Source organism: Palaemon carinicauda, chromosome 3 (assembly GCF_036898095.1).
Source record: "Palaemon carinicauda isolate YSFRI2023 chromosome 3, ASM3689809v2, whole genome shotgun sequence".
Taxonomy (NCBI): Eukaryota; Metazoa; Arthropoda; class Malacostraca; order Decapoda; family Palaemonidae; genus Palaemon; species Palaemon carinicauda.
In genome coordinates, this window is record NC_090727.1 from 147,618,031 (window position 1) to 147,643,825 (window position 25,795).

Consider the following 25,795-nt stretch of genomic DNA (forward strand, 5'->3'; position numbering starts at 1 on the left):
TCGATCTTCCAATTGACAGGATTTACCCCTACAATTGGAACATACGGTGTGAGGATCTATAGAGGCCTTCGGAAGACGCCTAGTACAAGTCCTAACACTACACTGCCTGTATTTAGGAACTTGGGAATGGTCAGACATCTTGAATTTAGAAGTAGTCAAGGGGGAATTCCAAAATTAAGCAAAGTTCGTTAACCAGTGAGTTAAATTAATTCCAAAAGCTTGCTAAGCTAAGGATAAAGCTTCCTGAACAGCGAAGGCTAAACTTTAGAGCAAATACATCACCAAATCGTGAACAAAAGACTCCAAAATCAACAGCGTATCCAAGTAGGTCTTGCCGGCGGCACGACAGAGGAAAAATTGAGTTCTTGTTGACAAGAAGTACTTGAGTACCTGACCACAGATGGCGCTGTTGAAGTACACCCCCACCTGGATAGCGATCGCTGGCGTATCCCGACCGTAGATTTCTGTCGGGCAACGGAGTTGACAGCTACATGATCATCGGGTAAGATTAATATTGAAAAAAGTGATTTTTTACTCAAGTTATACTATTCTCTGTATAGCGAATGACCGAATCAGTTTAGATAGAACCCAAGAATATTGAGGGCTGACTGTATAGTTAAATTAGGCTCCAGCTGGTTGTGTGGAGAATTTTGGTATGGAGGTCTTGTTAAACCGAGGCTACCTTAATTTGGTTAACATAAAACTAATTTGATTTTTTTTGTCAATATTCTTTTGATTTTGATATGGAACCAGTGCAATGACTGATACCCTCTGAGAACCGACGTGGACCTTCATCTACTGTCGACTAGGGCCTATATAATTTCCAAAATTGCATTTTTGTCCACTAGAGACTTATTTCAAGACTATCTAAATATATTTTCCTAGATGAAAATATCTTCAACGTTTCAACAAAGTTGATGGTGGGAACAGGAGAAGAAAATGGTACTTATCATGTGTAATATTTAATATCAACTAAAAATGTCAAATATGTAATGCATGAATGACTTTAACATGGATCACTGCAATGCAAAATTCAGATAATGGAATGTATAAGTTTAAAAATATATTTAGCTCTCCCCTCATCCATATAAATATAAAAAAGAATAATTATCACATTTCTAAATGCCCCCAAATCCTACAAATCATAATATATTCTGGTAACCACTGTCTTCTGAAAATATAAATTAACAAAAAATTTTTATTCCAGGTAATATACATTAATTAACGAAATAATGTAATAAAATACAAAATGAATCAAGCCCCAAATGTTTCTATTTATAGTTAATAAATAAAATCAATTAAATAACTTCTAAAGAAAGAGGCATAAATTTTTTAAAGTTTTTTAATTATCAAATTTTATATTAAGAGAAGAAAGTAACCTTATAATACAAAAGGAGGACATAACTGCAAGAAATAGATTGTTAATACAGTCCTTTATAAATTTATACTAAGCACAAAAATTATCAAGAATAAATTAGGCACTGTATATATAATTTTGGTACAGATGCCAGATAAGAAAAGTGCTTAGAAAACTCTTAAAATATTTCTACAACAAAATGGAGATAATAAATGCTGAGCTAATTCCTAATGAGAAATTGAGTGAGGGATGAGTTTGTGAATTGTTGACTGGTAAAATAAATTAAAATTCTCAATGAAACATCTTGAAAGAAATTAAAAAGAAAAATAGCATCTAACTGTAATTTGTGGCCCCTGATATATTGTTCCTAACATGAATTTTTTTCTGTCTTAAATAAAAATGACTTGACTATTCTTCCCACTTTGAAAGTATTTACTACTGCAATAAATTTTACCCGCAAAAGAGATTGAACAAATTAAATTATTCTACCCTATAACACTATTATGTAGTTAACTACTACAGTTTATCAGAGCCTACACATACAAAATTAAACTAAATAAAATGACATTACTGTGCATCTCTATGCAAACAAAACTAACAAATGTCAAATTTATGACATTTCTTCCTTCATAATCACAGAAAATTCACAGATAATTCTTTAATTTACTTTATATTTATATAAACACAAGCAAAATAGAGAGAGCTCTAAAAAATAAAAGTGCCTTTTCAAAAACCATGCTTTTTTTTCCACATCACTTGGTGCACATGCTGACGAAGAAAAATTTTCAGTTTGATAAAAAAAGCATTCAGACCCCCATTATTAATAATTAAATACTAATCTAGATATCAATTACATCAAAAAACTATTTTGATTTCATTTTGAACCAATATATTTAAGAGCTAATTCTGAAGATTTCTTATTCTGGGACTTCAGTTTTTGTGTCCTTCTGATGATGGGTGATATGTGTCAAAAGATCAATCTGGGTAACGATGCCAATACAAACTTCCTTCTCAATGACAGTTCCATCCATATCTGAAACAATAAATTGCAAATAACCTTTTGCCCCTTTTTCAAACAATGAGAATTTATATTGTCCCACAGATGCATACTTTCATACCAATCCCAAGTCAGCTCTGAAGCCTTTTAACACAAATACCTATGAGGGCTATATTAGCAAACAAAAACATAAAGTTTTAAATACAACCATCTAATACTTACGAGGCCACTCCATACACAAGATCAGCCAATGCCAAGTTGAATTCCCTACCTATTCTTATTGACACATAAGAGATAAGCCCCTCAAAATTGTACTCTATGGCAACAAACTTTTAAGAAAGTATTGTTGATCTTATCTTAGAAGTTTAACTTCACAGATTAGGCAACACCTCTATCAATCATGGCAAGGAAAAATATCTATTAGGGTTCGAGAGATTTCACTACATTTGATTTTAATTGCAAGAGATATTACATTTATCATTCAATGACTAAACAGTAAAGTATTTTAAGGATCCATTTTATCTGCTTTCTTGAAAATTACCTCTCACCTAAACCATTCCATCCTTAGAGGTGATCTATAACAAGACAAACAGATTTTTCAAGAATTACGGAACCATTCAATTAGAGAATTACTGTATCTGTACAAGGATCCAAGGCCTGGGTATGTTGATGGTGTGTAAATATTTTGAGATATGTGACCTACCATAATTTTGATTTAAAAGGAGTGTGTGGACTTAATTCTCATCAAGAATACTATACTGTACTCCAAGGATTTGTATATGTTTCGCTAACTAAAAGTTTCCATTCCCATCATACTTTCATAATGGAAAGAATTAAGATAAGTGTCAAACAGAGCATGGTACACATAATATGAAATGCCTTGATTAATGTCAAACCTGTATATGAGGAGGGTTGGTTCATAGTAATAAACCTACAAATTTTGTTCACTACTATGGACTTCAAAAGGAATGTGCATGTCCCAAAACTTACTGATAATATGGTAAAATAATGCAATAAGGAATTATAAACCAAAGTTCTTCTCTTCTAAAATATGTTACTATTAACAATAAAAAAAAAAAGCACATAAGTGTCTTTTGTTTTTACTAAACTTAAAAAAAGGTCACAATCTAAAACTTGTGTTAAAGTTAGAAATGCACATACTCTAGCATATAAGTGTACATTTATGTTCTTTAGCAATAAAAAAATTTAATACATTAATTTTCTTACAGGACTGCTCTTGAAAATCAAAATCAATTAGGTAGTATGTACATGAAATACAATGGATATAATTTTCAGAAAATGCTATCAAACAGACTATGAAAATGAGAATAAAAAACTTCCCCCAAAAAACTGAAATTGGCTCCATATAATTTTGTTTTGGTGATGTAATTATTACCAGTATCTAACATAATAATGCAAGTAAATATTTAAATATAAAGAATTATGACCTTGGTACAGATCTAACTAATGCAATGTAATGTAGTTAAATAATTCAGCTACAAATTTGAAATGGTTTCCTGGGTTGTCAGATATCTGGAGTAGCAAACTCTTACTCTTTCATGTTTATGATCACTGTGATAAACATAGGGTCTTGCCAATCTAGAGGTAGAGTTGGGTAACAAATATGGACCACCTTGAATCTCTTATAAATACTGTACCTAAAGGTCAGAGGATGTGATTTTCATTTTATAACAAACCACTAAAGCTAGCGCTATTGCTTTTAAACAACTTGAAATATGAAATAGGTATTAATTTGGTTGAAATTCTTAATAAGATTTTGAACTATGTTTGAAATCATTTAAATCCATATTTTTCAATTTTATATTACAAGGGGGGGAGAGAGAGAGAGAGAGAGAGAGAGAGAGAGAGAGAGAGAGAGAGAGAGAGAGAGAGAGAGAGAGAGAGAGAGAGAGAGAGAGAGAGAGAGATTTTACAGTACGGTATGCATAAGAAAAAGTTTTTATCATTGTACCAAAATATAAAAACAACTGTAAGTAGTCAGAAAACTAAGTCAAAAGACTGCAGTTCACAAACAAGTATAGCTGGGCCACTAAAGGGAACAAGCTCAAAAGTCATATTGCACCTGTACACCAACTAAAATCCATAAATGACAAGGCAGATTAACACAATGATTAGACTCGTATTTTCCTCGTCAAGAAACAATTTACCGACTGGGATTTTGTATAGAATTTAAATGGCATTTAAGTAAGACTGGAAATATTTGAATAAACTGGAAAGGTGTCTTGAAAATCAGTTGTCTAGCTATTTAATGCTTAGCAGTATGACTAACCACAATATTAAAGCAAATTGGCCATAAGGTCAAATTGATGGATAAATGGAAACCAGAAAAGTAGCTAAAGTAACAGCATATATAAACATATTAAATAATTACTAATACAATGGTGCTCTCCAATTGCATGAAGGGTGTAGCGATATTAAATTCATCAGATATATTTAACCCTATTATACCCAGTACCGTACAGTAGTTGTTTTCAAGACTTGATTTTCTTTTTAGCTAAGTTGTTTTTTCTTTTGTTATCATAGGTTGTATGATTTGTTACTTTACTAGTGTATACTCTAACATTATTTGCATATAGCAATAAAAAGAATTTGTTTATGTTAGCATCCTTTTCTCAGTTAACCAGTCATTAATGATAGAGCATATAGTATAATCATTCAAGTTTTATCTAATGCATAAATGACTTGTGAACAGGATTTAATGTAAAGGTATACACATGAAAAACTACATTCATTACACATTATATATGTAATCCTTATGTCACCACAAGGAATACAATAATAGTTAAAAGAAACAAAATCTAGTGGTTTTGACAAAAGAAAACCTATTTTTTGGGAGGTGCTATGTCTCCAAAGACTTTCCTGTAGAAGGCTAGAACATGATATCCAGTACAGTATGACATACTGTAAATTACCAAAGAAATAATGTCTCCCTGTCTCTAGGGCCAGTGTTTCAGCGCGCATAGCATGGTTTCAATGTATAAGGGAATCCCATCAGTTGAAGCCCTATTGAACTCGGCACAGCACCTCCAATCTTGAAATTATCTGGTAACCGATGACACATCGTTACCGAGAACCAATACAAATCTAGAAACAATGCTACTTGTATACTAACTTACGCCATGCCACCTTCTTCCCTACTCAGAGTGAGAATCAAATATCCCCTTTCTCTACACAAGGCTAGGAAGGAGGGAGGGTCTTGGAGACCACACAACACCATCCCACTGTGTGGTCTCCAAGGACTTATACCAGAGCAATAACCGAGTAGATTATTGTATCATAGAGGACAACCATCTACAACCATGCAAGCATCTCAATTATGCTCGTTTAAGTGAAAAGAAAAACTACCAAGTGTGACACTCACCTCATACGAGAAAAACTATGGAGAAGAAGCTAAATGCTTGTCAATATGTTCCTCCTTTTCTATCTGATTTCCCCTCATAGTAACCATGAACAAGCCAAGTACCACACACACACATGTACTAATTGGAGTTACTTCAGATAGTGCCTTATAAACACCCTTTGCCCAAACCTACCCTTAAGGCTCTGGATATCCTGAAATTGCATATTAGCTAAAAAAACAATGGCTAGGTTAAGCAATTGTTCTAAGACTGGGTTTTTAGGGATGGAGGGAGGATCAGCTTTCTCTATAAGGGGGTCATTAGAATATGGAGAGCCCCTTGTTCAAAGTGACTTATTGGTCTGGGTATTTGAAACAGACTACCTTCTAAGGATGTGAATCTCTGCAGGTATAGTTGTAAAGTAGACACCGGACAGATGTCACCTTCCCCCAGTTTTAAGATTGTAATACAGTATAAAGAGGGACCACCCTCAGTAGAGGATTTCTATTTTTTAGCCAAACAGATCTTGAGTCAGATTTGGGATATTGACAAGAATGATGGAGATAAATTTCTGATCTCCATAATTCTGCAAGCTCACTGACTCTTGCTCCCAAAGATAGCGCTTTAGAAAAATGATATTTTAATTATAAAATAAATTTTTGAATATACTTACCCGGTGAATATATAATAGCTGCAACTCTGCGGCTCGACAGACAACATACTTAAAAAACTCGCGAGCGATCGCTATGCAGGTTGCGGGTGTGCCCACCAGCGCCAACTGTCGGCCAGATACCACTCTCGAATGTAAACAAAACCTTCAATTCTTCTCGTCCCGCTGCGTCTCTATTGGGGAGGAAGGGAGGGTCGTTTAATTTATATATTCACCGGGTAAGTATATTCAAAAATTTATTTTATAATTAAAATATCATTTTTAAATATTTAACTTAGCCGGTGAATATATAATAGCTGATTCACACCCAAGGAGGTGGGTAGAGACCAGAGTTAAATATGTTTACAGCGTATAAGCTAAGAGTTTTTTCATTTTGACAGTTATCAATATAACAAAACCAAAATAAATAGGTACCTGGTAAGGAAGTCGACTTAAGACGATTACTCTGCCTTGTAAGTCTGTCTTCCTCACGGAGCCCAGCGATCCTCTTAGGATGCTGACAGACTCCCAGGAGCTGAAGTATCAAGGGCTGCAACCCATACAACAGGACCTCATCAAACCCCTAATCTGGGCGCTCTCAAGAAATGACTTTGACCACCCGCCAAATCAACCAGGATGCGAAAGGCTTCTTAGCCTTCCGGACAAGCCATAAAAACAACATTAAAAAACATTTCAAGAGACAGATTAAAAGGATATGGAATTAGGGAATTGTAGTGGTTGAGCCCTCACCCACTACTGCACTCGCTGCTACGAATGGACCCAGTGTGTAGCAGTTCTCGTAAAGAGTCTGGACATCTTTCAAGTAAAATGACGCGAACACTGACTTGCTTCTCCAAAAGGTCGCGTCCATGATACTTTGCAGAGATCTATTTTGCTTAAAGGCCACGGAAGTTGCTACAGCTCTAACCTCGTGCGTCTTAACCTTAAGCAAAGATCGGTCTTCCTCACTCAAGTGTGAATGAGCTTCTCGTATTAACAATCTGATAAAATATGACAAAGCATTCTTTGACATAGGTAAGGATGGCTTCTTAACGGAACACCATAACGCTTCAGATTTACCTCGTAAAGGTTTAGTACGAGCTAAATAGAACTTAAGAGCTCTAACAGGGCATAATACTCTCTCTAGTTCATTGCCTACGATCTCCGATAAGCTAGGAATATCGAAAGATTTAGGCCAAGGACGAGAAGGCAGCTCATTCTTGGCTAGGAAACCAAGCTGCAGAGAACAAGTGGCTTTTTCTGACGAAAAACCGATGTTCTTGCTGAAGGCATGAAGCTCACTGACTCTTTTAGCCGAGGCCAAGCATACCAGGAAAAGAGTCTTAAGAGTGAGATGTTTCAGGGAGGCTGAATGTAAAGGCTCAAACCTGTCTGACATGAGGAATCTTAGGACCACGTCTAAATTCCACCCAGGCGTAGCCAAACGACGTTCCTTAGAGGTCTCAAAAGACTTAAGGAGGTCTTGCAGATCTTTATTGTTGGAAAGATCTAAGCCTCTATGCCGGAAGACCGAGGCCAACATGCTTCTGTAGCCCTTGATTGTGGGAGCTGAAAGGGAGCGAACTTTTCTCAGGTATAAGAGAAAATCAGCGATTTGGGCTACAGAGGTACTGGACGAGGATACGGACACTGACTTGCACCAGTCTCGGAAGACTTCCCACTTCGATTGGTAAACTCTAATGGTAGAAGCTCTCCTCGCTCTTGCAATCGCACTGGCTGCCTCCTTCGAAAAGCTTCTAGCTCTCGAGAGTCTTTCGATAGTCTGAAGGCAGTCAGACGAAGAGCGTGGAGGCTTTGGTGTACCTTCTTTACGTGCGGCTGACGTAAAAGGTCTACTCTTAGAGGAAGACTTCTGGGAAAGTCTACCAGCCATCGAAGTACCTCGGTGAACCATTCTCTCGCGGGCCAGAGGGGAGCAACTAACGTCAACCTTGTCCCTTCGTGAGAGGCGAATTTCTGCAGTACCTTGTTGACAATCTTGAATGGTGGGAATGCGTAAAGATCTAGGTGTGACCAATCTAGGAGAAAGGCATCTATATGTATTGCTGCTGGGTCTGGGACTGGAGAGCAATAGATTGGAAGCCTCTTGGTCAACGAGGTTGCAAAGAGATCTATGGTGGGTTGACCCCAAGTCGCCCAAAGTCTCTTGCACACATCCTTGTGGAGGGTCCATTCGGTTGGAATTACTTGACCTTTCCGACTGAGACAATCTGCTAGAACGTTCAAGTCGCCCTGGATGAACCTTGTTACTAGGGAGATGCCTCGATCTCTTGACCAGATGAGCAGGTCCCTTGCGATCTCGTACAGAGTCAGTGAGTGGGTACCTCCCTGTTTGGAAATGTACGCCAAGGCCGTGGTGTTGTCCGAGTTGACCTCCACCACCTTGCCTCGAAGGAGACTCTCGAAGCTTATCAAGGCCAGGTGAACTGCCAAAAGCTCCTTGCTGTTGATATGCATGCTCCTCTGACTCGAGTTCCACAGACCTGAGCATTCCCGACCGTCCAGCGTCGCGCCCCAGCCCAAGTCCGATGCGTCTGAGAAGAGAACGTGGTTGGGTTTCTGAACCGCTAGGGGAAGACCCTCTCGTAGACTGATATTGTCTTTCCACCAAGTCAGACAAGTCTTTATCTTTTCGGAAATCGGGATCGAGACAGCCTCTAGCGTCTTGTCCTTTTTCCAGTGAAAAGCTAGATGGAATTGTAGAGGTCGGAGGTGTAGCCTTCCTAGCGAGACAAATTGCTCCAGGGATGATAGCGTTCCTACCAGACTCATCCAATTCCTGACTGAGCAACGTTCTTTCTTCAGCATCTTTTGGATGACGAGCAGGGCTTGATCTATTCTGGGGGCCGACGGAAAAGCCCGAAAAACTGGACTGTGAATCTCCATCCCTAAATACAGAATAGTTTGGGATGGGATCAGCTGGGACTTTTCCAAGTTGACTAGGAGTCCCAATTCCTTGGTCAGATCTAGAGTCCAATTGAGATCCTTCAGACAGCGATGACTGGAAGAGGCTCTGAGAAGCCAGTCGTCCAAATAAAGGGAGGCTCGGATGTCCGATAAATGGAGGAATTTTGCCACATTCCTCATAAGCCTCGTAAACACGAGAGGAGCCGTGCTTAGGCCAAAGCACAGGGCCCGAAACTGGTACACCACATCGTCGAAGACAAATCTCAGAAAAGGTTGGGAATCTGAGTGAATGGGGATGTGGAAGTAAGCGTCCCTTAGGTCGATAGAGACCATCCAGTCTCCCTTTCTGACCGCTGTTAAGACTGACTTTGTGGTCTCCATGGTGAACTTCGTCTTTGTGACAAAGACATTCAGAGCACTGACGTCTAGCACCGGTCTCCAACCTCCTGTCTTCTTTGGTACTAGGAAGAGACGGTTGTAAAACCCCGGTGATTGAAGGTCCGAGACTTTGACCACCGCTCCCTTCTCTAGTAAAAGAGACACTTCCAGTTTCAGGGCTTGTCTCTTTGCTTCCTCTCGGTACCTGGGAGAGAGATCGATGGGGGACGTCGCTAGAGGAGGTCTGCGTACAAAAGGGATTTTGTACCCCTCTCTGAGCAACCTCACAGATTGTTGATCTGCGCCTCTCTTCTCCCAGGCTTGCCAGAAGTTCTTGAGTCTGGCACCTACTGCTGTCTGAAGTTGCGGGCAGTCAGACTCTGCCCCGCGAGGACTTGGATCCTTTCCTCTTTCCTCTCTTCCCTTCGGCACGAGCACCTCCCCTGCTGGGGGCTCTGCCACGAAAGGGCGGAATAAACCTGGACGCTGGAGTGTCTATCCTAGGTCTAGCAGACACGGCAGGCAAAGGGGGAACTTTGCGAGCCGAGGACGCAACCAAATCGTGGGTGTCCTTCTGCACTAAAGACAAGGCTATTTCCTTAACTAAGAGTTCAGGAAACAAGAACTTAGACAAAGGCGCAAAGAGTAGCTCAGATCTTTGACAGGGCGTCACTCCTGCTGATAGAAAAGAGCACAGAGACTCTCGTTTCTTTAGGACTCCTGACGTGAATGAGGCGGCAAGCTCGTTAGATCCATCGCGGACGGCCTTGTCCATGCAGGACATAATGAGTAAGGAGACATCCCTATCGGCTGATGAGACTTTCCTACTCAGGGCTCCCAAACACCAGTCCAGGAAGTTAAAAACTTCAAAAGCCCTAAAGATGCCTTTAAGTAGATGGTCCAGGTCTGAGGAAGACCCACTAATCTTCGAGCGTCTCATGGCAAGGCGGCAGGGAGAGTCTACAAGACTTGAGAAGTCGCCCTGGGCAGAGGCAGGAACTCCCAAGCCGAGAACTTCTCCCGTGGCATACCAGACGCTCGATCTAGACGAGAGTTTAGATGGGGGGAAGGCAAAGGCCGTCTTCCCTAAACTCCTCTTGGTTACCAACCAATCGCCTAACAGCCGTAAAGCTCTCTTGGATGAGCGAGAGAGAACGAGTTTTGTAAAGGCTGGCATAGCAGCAGGAACGCCTAAAACAAACTCCGACGGCGGCGAACGAGGAGCCACAGAGATAAAGTGTTCAGGGAACAACTCTTTAAAAACAAGCATGACTTTTTTAAAGTCCATAGATGGTGGAACTGCTCTAGGCTCATCTAAATCTGAAGGCTGATCCTCAGGCTGGGGTTCAGCAATGTCCTCATCTGAAAGTTCCTCATCTGATAACTGATGAGAAAACGGCAAAGGGGTAGGCAACGTTTGACCCGCAGCGTCCGGCCGCACTGGTGCATAAGTGACGGAGCAGGACGCAGCGTCCTGGAACTGCTGAACAGTCTGGGAACTGTCAACAACAACAGGTGCGCGAGGACGCACAGCGTCCACCCGAGACTGTTTAGACCGTCTGGGTTGTGCAGTCAACATCACACTGGGTTGCGGAGGTTGACGCACCGCGTCAAAACAAGTCAACTTTGATGGTTGGTGAACGTCCTGAACGTCACCAGTCGCATCAGTGAGTTGCCTAACGTCAACGTGCGGCTGGAAATCCACACGGGACCGCATCGGGGGAGGTACAACCCCAACTGGTTGACGCGAGAAAGCTACATCAACGTCAACAGGACGCACAACAGAACGCTTGGATGGCTGACGGCCAGTATTTCCATGAGAAAAACGGCTAGGTTCAGTGGAAACCTTCTCTGCGTTGTAGTCTTCCATAAGGGACGCAAGCTTAGACTGCATGTCCTGCAGTATAACCCATTTAGGGTCTACGGAAACGGGTGCGGTAACAGACGGGGTTAGCGACTGAGACGGCACAACTTTGCCTTTCTTAGGCGGCGAGCAGTCATCAGATGACGGCAACGGGTCCGAACTGTCCCAGTGACTACATCCGGGACGTTGGACTTGTCCTGAAGGGACCGACTTGCGTTTCAAAGGTCTAGAGACCTTGCTCCATGGTTTCTTAAGTGAAACGCCTTCGGACGACGAGGTAAAAATGGGCTCTCTCGTCTTATGGTAGGGGCGATCTTGACGAGATACGCCTGATACCAAAGAGGGAACGTCTGTTCATTGATCAAGGCCTCTCGAACCCATAAGTCGTACGACATTGCTTCTCCCCTGGGCTTGGGAGCTTGCACGAGGTCCCGGACTAGGTGAACGACAGGCACGAACAGACGAACCCTCGGTCGCAACACTGTTCACAACACTTTGCGTAACACTAAGCACTTTCCCACTTTCCGCCGTGGCACTTTGGCACTTGAGTTCCTTCACGTCAGCCATGAGTTGATTACGGTCACTTGCTAAAGCCTCAACTCTCTCCCCCAAGGCATGAATAGCACGCAACATGTCTTGCATAGACGGCTCCTGAGTGCTAGGAGGGGGGTTAGGAACAACCACTACAGGGGAAGGATTAGGTTCAGGGGCATGTGGAGAGGAAAAATCTACGGACCTAGATGAACTTCTCCTTACCCTATCTCTCTCTAGTCTGCGTGTATATTTATCAAATTCGATCCAATCGAATTCCGAAAGGCCCACGCATTCCTCACACCGATCTCCCAATTGACAGGTTTTACCCCGACAATTGGAACAAACGGTATGAGGGTCGAGAGAAGCCTTTGGAAGACGCCTATTACAGTCCCTAGCATTACACTTTCGAAACTTAGGAACTTGAGAAGGGTCAGCCATTTTGAATTAGTCAAAGAAAATTCCAAAAACGATCTAAGTCATCAACAAATAATCCGATTCAAAAAAGAGTTCAAGAGTTTATGTTGAATAAAACACCTGTACTGCGAAAGCTCAAACCAAATTAAAGTACTTCACCAAATATGATGGGAAAACTCCAGGTTTTACAGCGAGTAAAAGTACGTCTTGTCGTCAACGTAGACAGAGAAGAATTGAAGGTTTTGTTTACATTCGAGAGTGGTATCTGGCCGACAGTTGGCGCTGGTGGGCACACCCGCAACCTGCATAGCGATCGCTCGCGAGTTTTTTAAGTATGTTGTCTGTCGAGCCGCAGAGTTGCAGCTATTATATATTCACCGGCTAAGTTAAATATTTAAAATAGCTTTTTGGAGCATATTTAAAGGAATTGGAGGGAGTCTAATTTTGTCAAAAAATTGGCACTTTATCAAGAGACCAGGACACTGAAGGGATTAGTAGAGACTTATGTTGGAAAATAAATGATTGACTAACCTTTATGATCCCTGCATATACTGTCCTTCATTCATGATATTTGTAACCTGTACTGTAATGTGGAAGAGCCCTCAAACTGAATGCCATTCTTACAGATAGCTACAGGCAGTGCTCAGGTTATGACTGTCTTGAGTTATAATCATGATGATTTGCCATTACAAATGGGCTCCCATGAGATAAAAATAATCATCTTAACTCAATTTTGAATTAAAATATTTGGTTCATTAATATGACGAACCACTTCCTCTCACGGAGAGCAGCTAATGCCGTTGTTTGGCCACAGAGTAGCCCGTTACTCATCACTTTAGCAGTTTGTCATCTTTGTTTACGGTATGCATAAAAGATATCAGTGCTTCTCTTTTTATAATATTTTTGTGCCTTTTTATGCTGTGCATCATGTCTGGAAAGCATAAGGGAGATTCTTCTAATGGCAGTGCACCCAAGAAGAGGAGAACTATTAGGATGGCACTGAAAGTGTACACAGTGAAGCAAAAAAAAAGGGGGAATGAAGGCAAGGAGTTGTTATATGTACAGTATTACTTATTGTCTATTAGTACTGTACAGTACTGTATTAGTGTAGGTTCACTACTGCGTAGGGTACACGTATTTGCATGTATATGGTGCAGTTATTACACATATACAGTATGCATGCATGCTTGTATGTATGTATGCATGTATGTACAGTATATTATGTACAGTATATATAATCTGACTGCCAATGAAAATCAACTTACAACACATCGTAAGAACGAATCTCGTTCATAACTTGAGGACCTCCTGTACCTAGTACAAGACAAGGGCTGACATTTTTTCTAGGATATGGTTTTATACAGGCTGTGTATCGAAATTCATAAAGGATCAAGCCAGATCAACCACAACAGAAAAAAAAAAACATCTGTCATATCCTGACAAGAATCCAGTTCATACACTCAAGTGCACGAGGGAATTTCCGGGACAGAACACTGTACAGTACCATTTGATTTACTATATATAACTCTCTAAAATAAGAATAAATATTTTATATTAAGATACTTGAAGTCAGAAATCAACAACACTAGCAGAACCTCAAAATAAAACCTTGCCATTCAATAAACAATTTGTTTTAGGATTTGGGAACTAATCAATAACTAAAAAATTGAATTGAAATATCTGAATAAAAAATTCTTGATTCTATAATGTATCAAAGAGTTTTACATAATACTTGAGAGGTAAAAACTAAGTTATACTGTAATATAAACTCTTACTTTTATCCTAACCCTCTGGTGATCAGATGACGCAATTCTTCTTCTATAAATATTTTCTCCTAAGTGCTCCAATGATACAATTGCCATGTCAACCAATACTTATTTTATGGAAATTCAAGGAAACCAAGATTTGTATCTGAATGATGTCAGGTGCTGGGCCTAGTTTAAAATGTGTACAGAAAAGATAGCAACAGTGCACACACAGGACTGGTCAAGCAAACGTTCAGTACTGTACTTAGCAAGCATTCGCCTTGTTTACAAGTGTCAAGAGCTGGCATAATAAATTTATTTTTTACGGTGTACTGATGATGGTCAGGAAGTTCTCTTGCATTTTATGTTCATAAAATGTGATTTTTACACACTTTCCATATAAAACAAAATCCTCTAACATAATCATTATATTTTCTTAAGAGTATTAAAAAAATAATTTTATGCTTTTCACATATTTTTTGAGTTTCATTACTGAGATATTCTGCTTACCTCATGAAAATATTAAATCATTCCTCAACATAATGCAATAAAGAAGAAGTTCATATCTGTTATAGTTTGACTGTTCCGGGGTGCAAAGTAAGTTTCTGTCTATGTATAAAGCTTGCCCATGTCCAAAAAGTTATTGTACAATAATGTAATATAATGGCTGGAAAAGCATAGGCATTATTCTGAAGAGCATAAAAGATTTTTCATCTTTTGATTCTTTGTACTTTCCCATGATATATGGGATTATATTACAATATGAACATTTCTACAAAAATCTATATCGTACATTTTTTTAGACCAAGAAAGAAATACTTTTCGTAATCTAACGACAATTGCCCAATATTTTTCTAACAACACACGTTTTAATTATGTCCTATGTAGGAAATTTATTCAGCTTTCTAATTCTGACTTTATTTCTTTCGATCTTCCCTCCTTAGTTAGGTACGATACGAAAAGTAACCATAAGTAGGTTGAAAAATATCAACATTGTACCTTGTAAAAATTCTGCATTCTGTAATGAGTCACGATTTTTACCAATGACATTTGTATCAAAATAATTGACTCGCCACGAAAGATCAACCATTTCTACACAATATTCATAAAAATTAAATCCCTCAAACATACATCATATATTTTTCACGATTTAAAAAATATCTATGTTTTCGCTAAAAAATACATATTAATCACACAATTTTTATCATTTCTTATTATCGCAAACATATTGTGGTAGCATCATGAAAATGTTCAACCATTCCTGATATAAAATGCCAAATGAGATCCTCACAAAAGACTTTTCTGCGAGACCACCACTTTTCTACTCGGGCAAAAGCATTGTAACTCATAGCGTTAGTGGACCCTCCAAAAGGATGAGAGGGTTAAAACCCAATAGTAATTACAATGCATCTAACTACAATTTAAAACAAATGCTTTCACAGAATAATTTTTCGGATGACAATCCTCAAAACTATTCAGTGGTGAATGAAAATTATCAAACATACACCTGAAATCAATACAAAACATACTTGATAAGAATATAAAATTCTACTTGCAGTGTAAAGTACACTAAAAATACAAATGTCAACAGCAGCCACATATTTGTTGATAGCCAAAACTTATTCCATGACTAGATCAACAATCTGAATTGTATCCTTTGTACAATCAGCTAAAGGTACTGAATTTTTTTATATAATCAACCACAAGCAAGTTAAGCTCTACAAATGGATAGAACTCAACATTTAGAAAAAACTACAGTGCATTAAAAGCAAAATTGGTGCATTAAATGGGAATGCTATAGGAAACTTCTAAAATAACATCTGTAACGAAGCGTATTAAACTTGAATTATGTCAATCTAAATTCAGGTGATCTGACATGTGTTCAAGTGACAAGAGAAGTACAGTACTGTATAGCATTTGTCATCTCACACCTCTAACTAATAGTATCTTATATCTTCTTGATTTACATCCCCACCTTTGCTAGAAGGAGCACAGTTCTGGCCTGGACTGAGTGCAGTTTCCTTTGGCACGTCGGATTCTCGTTCCTCATGGTCTGTCATGAATGGTATGCAACAAGCTTATAACTATGAATTATCTGTTTTTTCACATCCTCATTTAATATGTGAAGTTTTACTTTAATACCATCAACAGCTCTAATTCAACTATATAAAAAAACTAAAAACATAGCTCAACACTGCCAATAAGGTTATAAAGGCAAAGTTTTACATTATTTTGTATATGCAATTAAAAAGTATGCTGCAACAATACAAATAAAATGCTCAAGTTCACTTCACTGAATTTTAGGGTTGATATATATAAAGCTAACAAGCTATGAAAATTGCTGCATCTCTGTTTATAAAATCATTCTCCATTAACCAACACAGGACATTGTTGCGTTATACCTTTCCATGCCGTCCAGCAAAAATATGTAAACAAATACAGTAACTATCAGATGGAAGCAAAAAGGTATATACAATAATATAAATTATATATGAATAAATCCACTAACTTGAAAATATTTATCAATAATATAAAAAGTATGTTAAAAAAATAAGTAATGTGTTCTGTTCTGATATTATGAAATGCAAACTCACCAAAGATTTGTAAAAATTTTATATGGTACACAAAAATCTCAAAAAAAAAAAATAAAAAAAAGCTTCCCAAATCCCTATGAAATATTAATGATATTACAAAACAATTAAACAAATTTGTTTTTCAAACAAGTATTAAAATAATCTATAAACAGTATTTTTCAATGTCAACTATCTAATTTCTCTATAGGAAGATAAAGGCTAAAGTAAGAATTTTTTTCAATAACATGCAACTGAAAAAGCACAGTAAACCATACCATATGATAAAAAAATATACTATACCAATCAATAGACTGACAATATATATGCCTGACTGCTCCTTACCTCCATATTGACATGACAATTTATCTAAAACTATTTAAAGTAAATTCAAACCCAGACATTAATTTCCTTCAAGGAATAAGAAAAGTATTTCCCTTAATCTATTGCCTGACCTTGTCCCCATCAGCTAGAAAATTAGACAAATAACATGAAGCATTCTTTAGATTCTTTGAACTTACATAGTATTTATGATTAGACTGAGGTTTAACTTTAAATGATTATTTATCTCTTGATCAGTTATTTTAGGGCAGCCAATTACCCAATTGAGGTTAGGTCCAGATTACTATTTCTAGATGTTAATTATCTTTTGATAATAATTACCCCTTTCATAATATGAAAGTAGTATTTTTGGTCAATATGAAATATATTTCATATTCATACTGCATGGTATCTGAACTTCTAATGCAGTCAAATATTGTTTTTCAGACTAATGAAAGTTAAGTTGAATGTTCATTAAAAACTAACAAGTATTCAGACTGTTGATAGCTTTTCAGGCAGTTTTTTGTTTGTCTTAGAATTATTTTTCTTATTAATAGCCCTAGTGCTGATGTGCATATGACTTTACTTCGGGTGGTCATGATCCACAAACCATGCCTTGTGCCAGGGACAATTTTTTACTTTGTGAATCTTGTGAGGAGTGGATAGGCCTCTTGATCCACCTATGGAAGTGTGTTTCTTGATTAGCTTTAAGTTTAAAGCTTAAAAGAAAGCTAGCTTTTCTTTCATGATAAAGGGGAGAAGGGTAGGTTTATAAGCCATTGGTTACAAGGATTTAGAATTTCCATCTCCAATGGATTCATTACCTAATAGTCGAAGGCCACTAGGATTCGGCTCCAGAAGGCTTTATGCTGTACAGTAATACCAAGGGGACTAAAAGAACCTATTATCCTAATAAGTTAAGTTTTTAATCTTATCTGGTTTGGGGAAGACTCCTACCAGTTCAGTGGGTATATTCCATGATAAATGAGGTCTATCAAATTCCTCTAGCTTCTAACCATCCTTTGTTCCAGAACAAGATTTAGTTTGGATAAAATGTTGAAATTTTGGTTTTAGTTAGAAGAAATTATCCAAGTAGACTAATAGATGTTTAGACTGTATCTGGAAAGCTAGTCTTATCAATTACTGTATCTTGGTGTAAGTTAGTATTTCTATAAACTTGATGTTCATACTGCTTCTTCTCCAGAAACTCGGCTTATTCAACCTTAACCTGTAAAATTTTTAAATTTTCCCATTTTCTTCACTTCAATAAACACAAGTACTGTACTTAGTTAAGGAATGAGCATTCTAGCAGTTAGTGGTAACTGACACGCCATTCACTTTGTCACCTCAGTCGACGGCTACTGACAAGACCTACTATAGATAGTTTATTTATTACTATGCTTCAAGATGTCTTCTGGTTTAGTAATTGCTTAGAAAGACAAAATTATTTCTAGAAGTTCATTATTTGCATCCCTTGGTGAATCTCAGATGCAATAATGTACTGTGATTCAATTTAGATTGTGAAAAACAAATTTGTGCAACCACTAAAGGAAACTTGCTGTTAGTTAAGAGGAAAAGAAAGGCAGTGGAGTGCTAGGGTAGTTGATTGCAGCGGGGATGATGACGATAATGAAAACCCTCCATCTTTGGACAATTCACATAATCAGCCAACTTTCAATAATAATCGAGCTTCAATAGCTCTTGACATCACTAGCCTTCTTTGTTAAATTTAATTTTTCCGCCCCGCCCATTGCTAATTTAACCTAATTCCCAGTACCGTATCAACTAATGGCAGGGCCCTTAGGCTTCATGCTTCCTTGGGCCCCTCTACATTCAACCACCCAACCCCTTGGCAAATTTCACACTCTATTTTTGTACAAAAATATTACAATAATATAACAAATGACGCAGTTAACTGTTTTGGGTTAGAGTTCTCTTGCTTGAGGTAGACACACTATTCTATATTATTTATCTTTCCCTTTTTGTTTTTTAAGTTTTTATAGTCTATACATGAAAGATCTAATTTATTCTTGTTACTATTCGTAAAATATTTTCTTATAATTTATTCATATACCCATTAAAAAGAGAGATGGATCTGTTAAACAAAAAATGAAGAAAGACAATGTTGGATGAAACTCTTCAGTGCATCCATGAATAGGAGATATGAAGGAAATAATTTGATTGATATACCTGAGATATGAAGAGAATAATTTGATTGATATACCTGAAGCTGAGGAAGACCTAGATGTGCCCATGAATGAAATCAGTGTGTTTGAAGTTGAAGCTTTCATTAAAAAACTCAAGAGATGGAGATGGAAAGCCCCTAGATAAGATGGAATAACTGCCGAGATGATTTTGGCCAAAAATTAAGTGACTCCCACGATACTTACAAGATTATTTTGTAGAATGTGGTATGAAGATGCAAAACCTGATGAATGGGAGCTAGGAGTGTTGGTGAAAATGGCAAAATAGAGGAGATTTGAATGATTGCAATAATTACACAGGCATCACACTTACGTCAGTTGTCTTGAAAATATATAGTACTGTACAGTATGCTCATTCGAAAGAGACTGGAGAGAAAGACTGATGAACAAGCAGGATTTTGAAATGGTAGAAGTTGCACTGACCAAATTTTCATTTTAAGCCATACAGCAATGTGTAGAATATAGAAATCCACTTATTATGGCATTTGTAGACTATGAAAAAGCCTTTGATAGTGTGCACCGGCCAATTTTGTGAAGTCCTGCATTATTATGGAGTTCCTCTTAAATATATAAATTTGATTAAGTCTCTTCATGAGCATAGCAAGTGCAAAGTTGATATTAATGAAGTCCTATCAAATGAATTTCCAGTGAACAGTGGAGTACTCCATGGGAATTTGTTGTCACCTATACTGTTTATCTCCTCATGCATTTTGTAATGCATAGAACAGTTGGGGATGGTGGAGAAGAGTTGGACTAGATTGGTAACAGGAAATCAGCCAACCTAGAGTATGCTGATGATGCTGTCCTTATTAGCAAAACACCACAGGACTTGCAAAGCTTGCTTACCAGAATGCATGAAATATCACATGAGGTTGGGCTCAAAATAAATAGAAGAAAGACAGATGAGGAGAACGGAATAGGCAATGGAAGATGAAATATCATTGGAAAGAGAGATTATCAACAAGGTGGAATCATTTAAATATTTAGGAGCAATGATCTCTAATACAGGGTCTTTAAAATTGGAGTTTAATGAAAGATTGAAAAAAAAAGTCAGACAATAGCTAGGTTAAATAATGTTTGGAAATCAAATTGCCTGAAATTAAATATAAAAATCAGGCTATATATCAGTTTAGTGAAATCAGTGTTACTGTATGAATATGAGTTGTGGTATGACAATGAAACAATATCCAACAGATTTTGTAGAATATGAGAAAAAAAGCCCTCGGAAGAATATTGGGAGTTAAATGGCAAGACAGGATTAGAAAAGAAACCATAAGAGATTACTTAAGTGCCATATAAGGGGATGAGATCATGGTGAGGGGTAGCTGGAGATAGTTTAGGCATGCTCTTTGCACTCCCCAGAGAGATTAATTCACCAAACTTTCAACAGGGCTCCACAAGGTATTAGAAGAGTTGGAAGACCTAGTCCTACATGGCTGAGGACTATTAAACGTGAAGTATGAGATGATGAATGGAGAAGTATTGATTTAAAAGCTCAAGGTAGAGGTCACAGGCAAAATCTAATCGAGGCCCATTGCGTCAATGGGCGTAGGTGGAGATGATGGTGATGATGAGTTTATTTATTTCCTTGTTTCCTTTCTGGGCTATTTTTCCCTGTTAGGGCCCTTTGGCTTATAAAATCTTGCTTTTCCAACTAGGGTTGTAGCTTAGCTTGTCATAATAATAATAATAATAATAATAATAATAATAATAATAATAATAATAATAATGATGATGATCTGTGCTCAGGAATCTGGGATTAGTTCTGTCCCTTCAAAACATTATAGTGGTTGTATTATATCATTGAGTATTGCAAATCCTACAGTAGTAAGGACATTTCTCCAAAATTTGATTGTGGTCTTACAGTGATGTATTTAAAAAGTAAAACAGTATACATTTACCTCCATACAGTACTTATATTCTACATAATCAATTTCTATATCTTATTTATTTTTTGCATTTTTTTCTGGATTTTTAACAGTAGAAATATTTCTCTTTTAAGATATCAAAAGTTAACTCCCTTTTACTGTTGGCTTTACCTTCAGCTGAACATATAAGTTGGCTACATTTTCTATATGTTAAAGTAACCTTAGGGGAACACAAGATGATTTTTTTCCTTTTGTCTTTCTTCAGAGCAAAAAAAAAGTGATTCTGAGGCTACGAATTTTACTCAATTATTCACATACCTTATGATAACATTACTAAATATTTCAGCAGAAATATGGTTATTTGTCCAATAAGAGCTATTCATTATTAATCCCACAAAACTTCAGTTACTGTATTGGGATTAAGGTCCTTAATCGCCCAATGACCAAAAATGCAACATTATTCATAATAGTTCATGAAGAATTAAATATAAATCTAATAACAGATTTAATATTGAAGGTACATGATTGTTGTATGCCATCTACTTCTCTTAAATTTTCCAGAAACCTTTCTTTGGAAAGAGTTTTAGTAGTAGCTCATTGACATATCAAGTACAGAAGGATTTCGCTTTTGAATAGCTTTATTAAATAATCCAGAGTCCTATATTTCAACCTGTATTTTGAGATGGTTTATTAAAAGTAATCTAACCCAGATTAGTAAGTCTTAACAAAGATATATTACTTCTAATAAAATTTAACCTATCTACTGTACTAACTTCACTGGCATCCCACTTCCATTTAAGAGTCAGAGTCAGGAATAGGAACCTCAGGGGAGGTTCATAGAAATAAAAAAAATTCTGATAATAAAATGTTCATATACATGCCCGCCATCCTCCCCACTGCCTCGTGTTGTCAAGAGGGTAGGGATAATCTTGACTTCAAAAACCAAGATCACAAAAGGGAATGGTGCGGCGGTTATTACTTACTGCTAGAATGCTCATTCCTTTACTATGTGCATGTGTTTATTGAAGGGAAGACATTATGAAAGGTTGAAATTTAAAAAATTTACAGGTTAACATCGATTGGGCTGAGCTTCTGTAGAAGTATAGAAATAAGAAATTTTATTATTAAAATTCTGTTTTTCTTCAGGGTTGAGTAGGTATTTGGGCATTCTACTTTTTAATTGCTTGAATTTTTTACATGAGATTAGGGTAATTAAAAAGTTAAATTACTTTTCTAAAATGTTTTCTGTTTTAAAATCTTGAAAAGTTTTTCTTTGCAAGAATACAATGGTTTGCTTTTTACCATTGACAGATGGGGTAATATCATCATCATCATCATCATCATCATTATTATTATTATTATTAGGTGAGCTACAACCCTCATTGGTAAAGCGGGGTGCTACTGGCCTTAGGGCTCTAAGAGGTAAAGTAGCTCAGTAAGGAAAGTCAATAAGGAAGTAAATAAACTATTTATAAGAAGTAATGAAAAAAAATAAGGGATTTTGACGAAGGAAAAATCTATTTCTGGGAAGAGGCCTGTGACGCCCGGTGAGAAAGGTCCTTCCTTACACCTTTCCTAATATAAATCTTCCAAATATACTAGAGAAAGATAAAAGCATGGAATGCAGAGGTTACAACCCTCGCGCGAACACCTTGTAGGTGTCGTGTATTAAACAAAGGCGTGTCAAAAACCACTATTCACAGGTTGTCTTCCATTTAGATAATCCCTTCATCAATGGGGAGGGCCGTGACAGGCCCTAGAGAACATAGTTGAACTCCCCAACGACACCTACCACGCGCGCCCTCTAGGACATCCTTCTGATTTTGGACTTGCAAACAAGTCGAGTTTTTTGGGCACAGTGTTTTTTCGAAGAGTTTCTCGTTATTTCAACATGACTGACGTTGCTACTTCACCCTTACCAATGTTAAGTACCATAGTTTGTTTTGGCAGCTTTTGGCAGTACCGGGCATTTGTTCTGTTTCCAATATGGTGGTTTTTAGTTTTGGAAGCGATTGTCCTGCTGAGGTATCGGCAGCCATTTTGGGTTATGTTCGCTTCGGTAAATTTTCTAGTTATTTTTGCCCATCTGGTACTCTGTCAGCTAGGTTATATCGCTTACGTTTTATGGCCTTTTGTGTTATCATTAATTATTATTAGTTTTTACTATGGTATTTTTTTGCTTGCAAGTCCAATTTGGACCTACGAAGAATAGCGATTTAAAGAATAGCGATTTAAAGAATAGCGATTTAAAGTTTAGCGATTTAGTCTGTTAGTTTGTAGGCTACTCGCCTCAGGAGGGTTCGATTTAGACTATATCCTTGTTTATTTGTTACGTTGTCGTTATTCTTCGTTATTACAATTACTAAGAAAAAGCAATCAATTTTATTAATTTTCTTATTTTATTAGACCCAGACTGTGCCTCTAATCTGTTCTCCGAGAAGCTTCCTAAATTACCAGATATTCTTCTCAAGACTGAGTTTAAGGCACGGAATAGGTTAGCTAGGTCTCTCCACTCCATTACCTCCGTGGAGTCCCTAACCTCACTTTATCCGACCGAGACCTTGTTCCGGGTATTCACAAAGAACCTGTCTCTGTCCTTCCACATCGACTTACACGAGTTTTGTTCGGCTCGGGTTAGTTGCAGGAAACACGTTCTTTCTGAGGCCTCGATCAGGCATGAACCGAATAGGCTGATAGCTTCCCCCTGCTGGGGTAAGAACCTTTTTCCTCAGGAGGAGGTGAACAAGGTACTACAAGACGCTGCGAGAGCAAACCAAAATTTGCAAGTGAGGTGGGGCCTCACTGCCAAAAAGAGGGTTGAGGGTAAAAAACAAACCTTCTTCAGGAAGAAACAGAGGTTTGCCCCTTACAAGACGAGCCGAGGTCACTACCAGCAATCGCCGATTGCCCACTCGTCTTCACAGTCTCCCACTGCTTCGTCTCCTCTACAACCGAAGCACCCTCAACAGGTGGTCTACCTCACTGCTCCCCCAGGTACCCAACCCAACCCCGTTTGGATGCCCTCACCCGCATACAACCCTAGCTACGGACCCTCAGGTCCCTTTCGTGGACACCAGAGAGGTAGCTACAGGGCTAGAGGACAGTTCCGTCAACGAGGCGGACCTAGGACAAGGGGTTCTCGAGGAGGGAAAGAACCTAGATTCACTCCCTCGCAATGATATAGTTCCGGTAGGGGGGAGACTTTACCACTTTCGAGACCATTGGACCTTCAGTCCGTGGGCTCACAGCATAGTCTCCAAAGGCTTGGGGTGGAAATGGTCACAAGGTTCTCCTCCTCCACCAGTGGCCTTCTTCCAGAGACCCACAACCATTCTGAGAGAGTACACCACCGAGTTACTAAAGAAAAAAGCAATCAAACGGGTTCGATCGCTGAAGTTCCAAGGCCGCCTGTTCACAGTTCCGAAGAAAGGCTCGTCGGCATTGAGAGTGGTCCTGGACTTGTCAAAGCTAAATTCTTACATCCTCTGCGACAAGTTCCGGATGTTGACCATCTCTCAGGTACGTACCCTGCTTCAATGTCAAAATAGAACTTTGTAAAGAGACATGTCAACCTGTTCAACATTTGCAGCAAGTTTGAACTTCTGACATTCCATTGCTTCAACTGTGAGATTAGGAAGATCATTCCACAATCTAGTCACAGCTGGAATAAAACTTCTACAATACTGAGTAGTATTGAGTCTTATGATGGAGAAGGCAAGACTGTTAGAATTAACTGCATACCTAGTAACACATCCAGGATGGTACAGTCTGGGAATATCTGAATGCAAAGGATGGTCAAAATTACAAAAAATCTATATCCAGATCAGGAATAACAACTTAATAGAGTTCAAGTTTTTGACCGACAAATTAAGATGCGAGTCAACAGTTGAAAACCTGACAGAAGAACAATACCTGAATTAAGGTTGAATGAAAGAATTTAAAAATTTCTTTGGAATAGATTGATCACCCAAAATCTCAGGAAGCCATTCTCAATAAGTAAATTTTTTGTGCAATTTAAGAAGAAACAGATTGAATGTACTTCTCAAAAGTAAATTGCAATAAGGAATCACATCTAAAACATTTAAGGAGTTGTATATAGTTAAAGAAACATTATCAATAAAAAGAACTGGATATTGAGGATCCACTTTTCTCAACCTACTTATAAGTTTTGTTAGGGTTCAACTTAATGCTCCATAATTTGCAACACACACTAATTTTAGCTAGATCTCTGTTAAGGGATTCAGCAGCCATAGGTTTGCATCGGGGAGATGGAATTGATGCAAAAACAAGTACTGTAGCATTACATGCATATGAAACAACCTTGTTTTCTATGCCGAACCACATACCAAGCGCATATAGTATGGAAAAAAAAGAGCCACAAACACTACCCATATGAAGACCCGATATTACATGCCTATAGTCACTATGGTGCCCATCAAAAACTTTACTTCGGAATCTATTAATTAAAAATTCAATAAAGATGCTAAGAAAAGAACCACCTACTACCATCTGTTTGAGAATGAAATGAAGAGCCACATGATTAACACAGTCAAAGGCAGCACTACAAACAAGGTCAATCATATGAACTTCCTGACCATAACCAAGGA

The 25,795-nt window shown here is 38.0% G+C and overlaps 1 protein-coding gene across 8 annotated transcripts in view; it reads right to left on the minus strand.

Annotated features, from left to right (window-relative positions):
* Positions 1-946: 946 nt before the first annotated feature.
* Cbs (Cystathionine beta-synthase) overlaps positions 947-25,795 on the minus strand; it is a 250,765-nt gene continuing 225,916 nt past the window's right edge. For 7 of the 8 annotated variants that reach the window (XM_068370850.1, XM_068370848.1, XM_068370846.1 and 4 more), the window contains exons 12-13: positions 16,201-16,278; positions 947-2,390 (exon numbers count right to left, since the gene is read on the minus strand). In XM_068370850.1, coding sequence (XP_068226951.1) covers positions 2,275-2,390; positions 16,201-16,278 — 194 coding nt within the window. In that variant the 3' untranslated portion in view covers positions 947-2,274. The remainder of the gene's footprint in view (positions 2,391-16,200; positions 16,279-25,795) is intronic. The other variant, XM_068370845.1, reaches the window with a different exon arrangement.